The sequence below is a fragment of the Cryptotermes secundus genome, unplaced genomic scaffold (assembly GCF_002891405.2).
Source record: "Cryptotermes secundus unplaced genomic scaffold, Csec_1.0 scaffold47, whole genome shotgun sequence".
In the NCBI taxonomy this organism is placed as follows: domain Eukaryota; kingdom Metazoa; phylum Arthropoda; class Insecta; order Blattodea; family Kalotermitidae; genus Cryptotermes; species Cryptotermes secundus.
In genome coordinates, this window is record NW_019721002.1 from 1,143,443 (window position 1) to 1,153,959 (window position 10,517).

Genomic DNA, 10,517 nt, shown 5'->3' on the forward strand with positions numbered 1-10,517 from the left:
TCCAATGTTTTCATTTCATAAATATATCTTAACTGAATCCTAGAAAAGCAGTGTCACAAACAGGTTTCATTTGAACAGCCATCATATTTTCTTGCACTCCTGGTGTATAGTCACTTCTCTGTCTGTCTCTTTGTTGTGCTTGTGTGTTATTTCTGTTGGCTTTATATAATTTTGTACAAGATTTTTCCTGTTCTCTTGCAAGTTGTAGAGTTTCCGTTCTGCTCTTACACTGTAATCAATCAGTAGCAGCTCTGCATTCACCCGTTCTCATAAATAACATTGAGGATTGCGGTTAGAAGCACATATTGCATAGCAGTAAATAAGAAACAGGATACATGAAAAATAAAATGAAGGCACAGTAACCATATTAATAATACATTGTGCATGCTTTTATAGGGATACTCTGTAGTTTAGAAACAATATATTTTTGGTCAGGTTTTGATTTACTATGTGGGATTTGGGATGTTCCCACAACTGCATCCAGGTTTCCTACTAACGAGAAACACCCCTTAAGGTGGCAAATACTATGTATATTAGTGAAATGTGTAGGATGAAGTTCATGTTAATTTTGCTGGAAATTTGTGTAATGCTCTTTATTTTGGCTGTTTTATGACCTTAATAAATAATTAACAATATAGCTGTGATATCCTCAGGTATTAAAATACTTCAAGAGAGAGTACTGTGGAACTCATACTAGCTATTTCTCATTTAAAGGTTTAAAGAAAAAATGATATGTTTTCTGCAAGATATTAACAATATAAATTTGAGTTACAAGCAAGAGATTTTGCACCTGCTGCAATAAGTATGTTTTGTGTATTCCTTTCATAACTTGTGGAAATATGACATTTGAGGTTCTTGTGGCAGTGACTGCAAGGATGGTTGTCCCTTGGGATGTGATGCCATGCTATGTGGGAGATCATTACCAATATTTTGGAGGAAGATATTTGCCTCGGTCTCTTACCCTGAAGATTAAGGTAGGATATTCCTCCAAAACATTGGTAACGATCCTCTGCAGTATGTTACATGGGTCATATCCAGGAAAACAGTAGTCTTTACTGGCTTGTGAGAAATCTTGTAATCTAACAGCCAGTTGCAATTTTATATGGGAACACCAGCATGCAGAGATCTGTATCATGACCATGAGAATGTTAAATGTAACATGCCCCAATTGTGGGAAACCATTAAATTGAAATATTATAAATTTGCTTAGTAAGAGTAGGTGGAACTTTGCTCATTTTTGTTTACTGCTGAGGAGTAAATAGTTGCTGAGTTAAAAAATGGTTGGGTCAGAAGTTACAGATGTGAGATTTGACATTCTCACAGTTCTGTCATCATCTTCAGGGTACAAAACTTAATAATGCAGAATGTTTCATGTCCATGCTTATTGTTAACATGATGGCGGGCTCTGTAGAAGCCATTCCAAAAGTTTATAGAATGTTTAGAAAAATTTTAAGTCAGTGGCTTCCAGCTCATTCAGCTATATAAGTCTGTACAACATATACTAAATCATCTGCTGGAAGAATTGAGATTTCAGTGCCACTTAAAGTTACTTTTCTGGCATTTCTTTTCCAAACTATAATACTGCCACCATTTAACATTTCTTTGGGGAGCATTTGGTATGAACACTAAATCGAGGAAAATCTTATATGCAGGAAATTGAATCTTACAACCATTGGTTCAGATCATTGAAACTGAATGTTAAATGAGGGAGAACCTCAGCTTGAGTTCCGCTGTGCGTGTGACGTTTACAGATTTCCTCTTCCTTCTGTCTGATCTGTCACTGGGTTACTTTTGGTGTGCAGGTGTGTGGGTGTGGTGTGGTGAACTAACGTGGTGTTTTCACGTGACCATAGGGGTGGAGGAGAAGTTGGTGAGGGGGGTGACTGTGAGGAGGTGGTGGCCACGGCCAGGGGGGTGTTTACCCACGAGGGGGGTACACTGAGCAGTCCAGACACAGGCGTGGCTATAATTATTCCGCCAGGAGCCCTTCCAATTGGGTCCCAGCAGGAGATCTACTTCAAAGTGTGTCGTGACACTTCTATGTTGCCCCCACTTGACCAAGAGAAAGGTAAGCTTCCACGGCCCGCTTTCTTGTGTGGAAGTGTGCTGACCCACAGCCGTCATGAGAAAGGAAGGAGCACTTATCAGGGGTACAACATGATTATGTTCACATCATGGCCTTATGCAATACGTACTCATATTATATTGGCATACAGTGAAGAAGTTTGTAACCATTATCGATATTAATTAATTAATTAAGGGAGTTTTCCTCATTTTGAGGAAAACTGCTGGTGATATGGGCAGTACCTCGGATAGTTTTTAATGGTGCACATATGTTGAGCTGCAGTTTTTCCTGTTGTTTTCTTCAAGTGTGAAATGATCTCTTACATTAAGGAAAAGAACATACACTGATGGTGGGTGCTGAGGAGAATATTTGGATCCAAGAGGGAAAAGATAACAAGAGGCTGGAGAATACTGCGTAATGAGCTTCATAATTTGTATGCCTGACCAGGTAGCATTAGGATTGTCAAGTCAAGGAGAATGAGGTGGCTAGGGCATGTAGAATGCATGTAAGTCTTCCGTAAGATAACTGAAGAAGAGAGACCACTAGGAAGATGACAGTTTCCCAACTACATGTGTTATATGGCATCATTTGGGAGGATGAATATGAACGAGGAATTGGGAAGGACATGGAAAAAAAAATACGAACAATTTCAGTTTTTAGGGCTCGTAAGAAAGATTTTTACTTGCAGTATTTTAAAATTTGTTGCTTGTCTCCTATGCATTGTTTTGACAAGTGTTAGAAACCCAAAGCTAGTGTCATCTGTTGACTGTCTATTAGAGGTACCTGTGATGACATACTGCCTAATTCATTCAGATAACTTACTTAAATTTTTTGATGTTTTATAAAATCTCGACATCACAGGGTTACTGGGTTAAATAAATACTGAACTGTGAAAGGGTAAATATACTCTTCCATGCCTGCATTTGTCTGGAGCTGCTGGGAAAAACCACAAAAACTGTCAGCTACTATTAATTTATTTACAATGAACAATTGAACAATGCTGTCACTAGCTCAGACCACACAGTGTCAGATGAAAGGATGTTAGTGAACAGTGAATTCAAAATGATGTGTGGGGAAGTGGTTGTGATCTCTGAGGTACTGTCCTGTTATCTGTTTAGAAGGACTGAGGGAAATCCCAGAAATGCAGCCGGTATAGTTGGTATGCTAGCTAAGGTGCAAACCAAGTGCTTGCTGCATGCAAGTCAGAAGTGTTACAACTTGACTCAGCTGCCAGTCAGAATATCCAATTGCATGAGGCCCAACATGGCCATGTGAAGGGTAGACAAGTGCTTCTGCCTTTCTCACTAATCTTGGTGTGTGTATGTATTGTACAGTGAATGTGAATGTTAAAGAAAATATAACAAATGCATGCGCTTCTTGACACAGTTGTGTGTGCTGTGCTCTGAACTCTTTCTGCATTATAATCTTTGGAATATGAGTAAAATGAGTGAGCAGTCAGTTGTGTGTTGGCTGTGGGTTTCAGAATGGTGTCCTCTTCACACCCTCTGTAATTGTAATTTGCTGTACTTAATTTAAACTCTTCTAACACACTCTAACAATTGAGTGCAAAGTAGTTGTAAGCTCCAGAAAATGCAAAAATAGTGTCTTTCTCACTTTTTGATTCAGCAAGTGTCCACCCTACATTTTAATATAAAAATTACATTATAATACTTGTAAGCACAGTTTTTAAAATAATTTCCATGAAGAATTTTACCTTTCAGCTAATGCATTGTAATGGAGGTGCATTCTGTTTTCTATGATATAGGGACTGAATTGTAAAATAATAATTAGATGAAATTTATGCTCCAATAATAGAACATGTTATTGTTGAGTTTGCAGTTTTCTTCTCTGAAGATTTTCCTTGAAGTCTGTGCATAACAAGTTTATAATCTGAAGAAAGTTGTCTTCTGGGTTTAGGCACCGTGTATTCTTCGTTTTGGCCGACGTTTCGGAGGAACGTAGCGCCTCCATCTTCAGAGCAGAGGAATAGCTACTGCTACTGCTCTCCGCAGCTATTCAACTGCTCTGAAGATGGAGGCGCTACGTTCCTCCGAAACGTCGGCCAAAACGAAGAATACACGGTGCCTAAACCCAGAAGACAACTTTCTTCATTGTCATCGCCGTGAAAACCTCAAAACTTACAAAGTTTATAATCTGTTCTTATACTTCAGTTGGAAGATAACTACAGATTCTGTGTTATCATCATCCTGCAATTGTGTTTCCATGTAACAAAACCAACTTATTAAAAGGTAAAAATATTTTCAAGATGTTACTTTACATATATTCATAGTTAAAAAAAGGTAAGCACTATGCCATGAAGACGTGGGGTGGTGGATATATAGATCCACATTTTCTTGACCTCAGCACTAGTTGGAGATGAGTGGTCAGCTTTACCCCCAGGGAAAGAGCCCCCAATACCCAGTCCACAGTCACTGGCTTGAGAACGTCAGATGTAACACAGATGTTGTGGTTCTGGTATGCAGGTGAGACGTTGCTTAGCCCACTGGTACTGTGCGGGCCCCACGGGCTGAAGTTCCGTTGTCCTGTTGAACTTCAGCTGCCGCACTGGGCAACGTGTGAACCTCCAGACCAGACATCAGACTCGAACCATCGTCCCAGAAGTTTTGCGCTCAAGTCTGGGGAGACTACTGATGGACAGTTGGGGCGGCCTTCCAGTTGGCAGAGTGTGGCGATAGATTCTGGAGGTCCTGCCACATCCATAGGCTCAAACAGTGTGTCAGTGTTAGTGGACCACTTCTAGTGACTTCAGTTTATTTATGGCAGTTGTGTATGATGGTACAGGTGACATCTCTGTCAATATTGTGACGTTACTTGTTACCGCCTCTGCTGTGTGTTGCAGTGGTGTGACTGTTGTATTCACAGTGCATATGCAGTGTTTAGGGTTCACTGAGCAACCCTCTACAAGAAATAAGTTGAATTCTACTTCCCTGAGCCAGTAAGGGCAGTAGTACATACTAGTCTAAACACAATTTACAGCAGGTCAAGTCATATCTACCCAGCAAATTAGAGATATTCAGTGTTATGTTCTACCTTGTTTTTTTTTTCTGATTTAGATGGAACAGTCTTCTTAAAGAGTCTTCTGGGATGTGATGCTGTAGTTTGGTAGATAGGTTTCCCTGAAATGTTGGTTCCTATTCTTCAATGAAGAGAAGATGAGGCAAGTGGTGGATGGAGTTGATTTACCTTCATATTTCTACTGTTCATTCAAGACTCAGTGGGCTTTGATGTATAAACAACAGGGATAAGAGTGGTCTGAAAATCATGCTTGTGCATTCAGCTTGCATAGTCCAAATGGGCAGGCCTTGGCAGTTGTCTTACCTTCTCTTTGTTGGAGAATAGTTGCTACCAAACTACTTAATTTTAATATCTGCTATAATTGTAACATTCACTGCCATGATAACCTCACATATCAATATTCCTCTTCTGCCCACCACAGATGAAGTTCTGGCCACTTTGAATTTAGATCCTTCTTTAGAATGTTCTCTCCTTAAGGTTAATGCTGATGGTCAGGTTTTGGGAATATCTTATTGCCTGTTCTGGTGGGTTAATCTTTTTTTCTCTCTCTGTATTCATGTATTCTTTAATCCACCAAAAAAAAAATTTAATGTTTTTCATATAAGTTGAGCTTTAATTTTATCTAATACATTGCATCTTTTGATGTTTAAAATTTCATATTTGCTGCTTGAATTACATGAACGTTTTTCTTCCTGTTATCTCATGTTTGGCTTCCATATGAAGATGTAGCAACAGCCTTTACTCATAAAGTTTGAGAGTTGTTTCCTTCCTCATTTGGCAATTTAATGTTATTTGTTTTCTCACATATTCCTTCATATCACGCGTCTTATTGTTTGTATCCCAACCAATAATGTTCAGAGACTACATCAAGGTGTGGTTTTGCTGGACAGCAGAATCTCTCATAGTGTACTGTTGCATGGAATCATCAGTCCCTTAAATCAAGTATTTCTTTGCATCACAACTCATACTTGTATTCAGTCAGCAGTCATTTGTAATCTTGGAACCCAGCCAGCAGCAGGCATACACAGAGAGACAGAACTCTGTCCCGCTTGAATTTTAAAGCATTTTGAAGCTTAGTCTCTTATACAAGGCACTTATAATAAGTAGGAAAATAAGAACTTTACTTAGAGGGTCATACTGATACAGTAGGCCAGAAGTGGCTGCAGTACAAGGGACTTAGTCCCACCCCACTAGCAATAAAAAAAGAAATAGAGGGTCATACTGAAATTTGTGGCTACTTCCATCTTGATGATATTGAATATGTAATCATGTACCTTCTGGTACGAACCAGGGTCAGAAACGAGCTCAGGAGAGAAGCTTCATATCAGCGGAAATTTATTTCATGAGAAGGATTTTGAACCACGAAAGAAATGAAATTATTGTAGAACTACATATTTCACAAATACCAGAATTTGTGGAATGATGCAGATGATGTTTGATAGGACATATTGATAAGATTTCAAAGAATGATCCAGAATATCAATGAACTGAAAAAGAAATTTGGGAAGACCTTTGAAATGATGAAAAGATATTACAGTATCCATAATAGGCCTCAACAGGCAAAACACTGGTAAGGAAGATGATGATTATTATACATGACTACTGGCTGCCTTCTCCGTCTGACCAGTTTCCAGCAGTATGGCATCATTTATATTCCTTAAACTAATGTGTCATGCAGTCTACTTACAAAATGTTGTTCATATTTCATTGTTCATTTTACAGACATTTAATAGTTGTGTANGGAAAATGTTCATATTTCATTGTTCATTTTACAGACATTTAATAGTTGTGTAATTTTGTCTTCTTTGAAATATCATTTTCCTTTTTTAATGTCAGGAGGAAATTAAGAGGAGATTGAACTCGGGTAATGCTTGCTACCACTCAGTCCAGAACCTTTTGTCTTCTCATCTGCTGTCCAAAAACAAAAATTAGAATATGCAAAACTATAATTTTGCCTGTGGTTCTGTGTGGGTGTGAAACTTGTTCTCTGACGTTAAGGGAGGAACATAGACTGAGGGTGTTTGAGAACAAGGCGTTGAGAATATTTGGACCAAAGGGAGATAAAGTGACAGGAGTTTGGAGAAAACTGCATAATGAGGAGCTTCATAACTTGTACTGTTCTCCAAGTTTAATTAGAATGATCAAGTCAAGGATGATGAGATGGGCAGGGTATGTAGCATGAATTCGCAGAGGTGGAATGCATATAGGATATTGGTGGGAAAGCCAGAAGGAAAGAGCCCACTGGGAAGACCAAATTGTAGGTGGGTGGACAGTATTAAAATGGATCTTAGAGAGAGAGAGAGAGAGAGAGAATGGAATGGTATGGTATGGATTGGATTGATCTAGCTCAGGATAGGGACCAGTGGAGTGCTCTTGTGAACATGGTAATGAACCTTCGGGTTCCATAAAATGCTGGGAAATCCTTGAGTAGCTGCAGAATTGGCAGCTCCTCCAGAAGGGCTCAGCTCCATGAGTGAGTAAGTGAGTAAGTAATGTGAATTTATTGAAATAATTTTTTGTTTGTGATGTCTGAAGTATTAGTTGCCTATAGAGCCATCAGCTACTGGTATTTGTCAATCAGTGAATGAACTACAAGCTTCTCTCCCTGCTGGCTAATATGTAGGCTACAAATCGGAAAACTGCCTTCCTGCACTGAATGTATTTACAGATAAACTCTGTGACATTTGGGATTTTCACAGCACCCTCTGGGGTGTGATGCAGTGTAGTCTGGCAGATCTTCAGGGTACCTCCTGCATGTTGGAAACAGTCCAGCAGACCAAACAACATCACATCCAGGTGGAAGGCTTGTCTGCAACATGTGGACTGCCACTTTCACACAGTGAGCAGTGTGTCAGTACACAGGGAGTGTCCCCCTGCTTATCCTGATCGAGTGTGTCTGTTAAATTTGTTTTTGCCAGGTCAGATGGATTCTGTTTGATGCTTGGCATGTTAGTGTCACCCGATCAGGCCACAGATCATTATGTTTATATTATAAGGTCGGTGACTTTTGTTCAAACATCTTCTGGTATCTCAATTGGAGTTGCCAAGAAAGCGATAAGGGACTGGACTAACAGAAATGGGACTGACAGAGGACCCGACGTGTGAGAGGTGCCTATAAGAAGATGAATCAGCCACTCACATCTTACGTGATTGTGAGGCTATAGCTTACCTAAGATATCACCACCTGGGTCAGTTCTCCATGGAACCAAATTACTTTTATGACACCCTCTGTAAACAAAGTCCTACATTACATTTGAAGTGTGGGATTAATAAAGGGTTAATCCAAAGGGGAAGCACAATAGACCATTGAAGGTCGCAGTGGGAGGGCCAGTTTTATGGCTCACCCCTCATACTTGTATTACATCTTCTGGCAGTCTCAGATATAAGGAAAGGCCCTTCTTCTCTGAATCTGTTTGGAGCTGCATACAGACATGGGAAATGTTCAAATTGTGGCTTGATATTAACACAGAAGTCTGCTGGAAAATGTGAATATTGTACTTCTATTGGGCCATGACAGCTTCCTTCCAAATCCTTTCTGATTCAGTAATACTATTATCTCACTTTACAAAATCTTGATACTGACTTGTTGAAACCCCACAACCCTCAAGGTGTTTACTGCCCAATACATTTACTTATTACAAGTTGGAAGGCACTGGGAAGTAAATTTGATACCACAAAGTGATAAATTGTGATTATGCCAGTGTGGAAAGTTATTTCTGGCACAGCCAGTGGAGTAGTGTATTGAGTCCTGAATAGTCTGTCCCATTACATGTATGTTAATTGAAATTCAGACATTTCTGTTTTCATTAGTAAGATCAGTGGGTGAACATGCAGTAGCTCTCAGTCTTCCAAGGGTGACTCTCGAACACTGTAGGCTTTAGTTACAGTGTACAGCTGATGAGTTGCCCCTGTCCTTCATAAGGGCACTTAAAGGAACATTTCCATTTTATCATTCTGTGTTGAGAACAGGGGATATAATATTAAAATATTCCTCTTGTAGCAGAAGTCATCTGATTGAAATTATTGGTTTGAAACTGGAGTGGCACACTGCTGACACCCCTGTAACTGACACACACACACACACACACCATGTACTTCAGATGTAACCTTGTTGAGTTAAAAGTAACCTCATCAACAGTTAATGTTGAATTATTGTATTTTGTTTTTATAATTTAAAGTAATTTGTATGTATGCATGTAAATAAATATAGAGGTGCAAATGTAAGTCCATCTGGGCCTGAGTGTGCTGTATTTGTTGTAAATGTTATCCAGTTTAAAATATGATATTAATTATATAAAACTTACTATGTGGTTTGAGTTGTGTTGCAGATGTTGGTTACGTCCTGTGTACTACATTCTCCTCAATATATTGTGTACCCAAATTTTGAAATGTTGAATTGAAGGAAATTAATTGTCCTTTTTTTTTGCAAATAAATTGTTTATAATTTTTTAATAGATTCTAAGCAGATTGAACTAATGTCAGAGCTAAACGCCATTAAAAGGATTCTGTTGGCATATTTCAGATATGTCAGTATTACATTTTAATTAACAGAAAAATGTATGTACATGGTAATACACTAAAAATACATTTCATTCCTACTTTCTCCTCAGTTTCGTAGTTTTCACTGTTGTTCCAGCTCTGAAGCTGTTACATTAATTTCAATAAATTACATTTCTGTGTCAGCTGCTAGTGAAATATGAAACAAAATTTGACATGCAGAAATATAATGCGCCGTCAGTTTCTCTGGAGATACAGTACTGTAGCATACTTGGTTGAGGAACTATGCCACAAGCCGGAAGGTAGCGGATTCAAATCCTGATGAGGTCATTGGATTTTTTCAATTGACCTAATCCTTCCAGCCGCACTATGGCCCTGGGGTTGATTCAGCCTCTAACAGAAATGAGTACCAGGAATATTCTCGGGGGGTAAAGGGTGGCCTGCATGTAAAGCTGACAGTCTTACTGCTGTCTATGAGCTGATTGTCTAGATAATGTGGGAGCCTCGATGTCTCACAACCCTATTGGTCTCCACGGCCTGGTACGGGGATACCTTTACTTACTTTATCATGTGACAAAGGTGCCATGACTGCAGCAGTGAGACAGGCAAGAGGACAGCGTTCGTGTGGCTGTGATGGGTACTGTCTTCTGCAGGTTGATGCCATGTTTCTTCAGTAACATACTGATGTTCAGAAGCAATCTGCAGCTTTCAGCTTCAGCACATAAGAAATAACCTGTATGCTTACTTATTTACCAGACAATATGCTGTCACATCTTAGAAGACAATATAGTCTTTGTAGTCAGTGCTGTGAGAACCTCGGTTTTCACGTGACATCACATGAAATTACTATTCTGTTTGAAATAGAGGGACACTGCCTGTCTTGAGAAATGTTTTCTTGGCTTTCCCTTGCTTCCAGGCA

At 39.2% G+C, this 10,517-nt stretch overlaps 1 protein-coding gene across 12 annotated transcripts in view; it reads left to right on the forward strand.

Moving 5' to 3' along the window:
• LOC111874546 (tight junction protein ZO-1) overlaps positions 1-6,628 on the forward strand; it is a 118,051-nt gene extending 111,423 nt beyond the window's left edge. For 10 of the 12 annotated variants that reach the window (XM_023870191.2, XM_023870148.2, XM_033755260.1 and 7 more), the window contains 2 exons: positions 1,854-2,068; positions 4,549-6,628. In XM_023870191.2, coding sequence (XP_023725959.1) covers positions 1,854-2,068; positions 4,549-4,826 — 493 coding nt within the window. In that variant the 3' untranslated portion in view covers positions 4,827-6,628. Of the gene's footprint in view, positions 1-1,802; positions 2,069-4,548 lie in introns of those variants that run through there. The other 2 variants (XM_023870206.2, XM_023870197.2) reach the window with 2 other exon arrangements.
• The last annotated feature ends 3,889 nt before the right edge of the window (positions 6,629-10,517 follow it).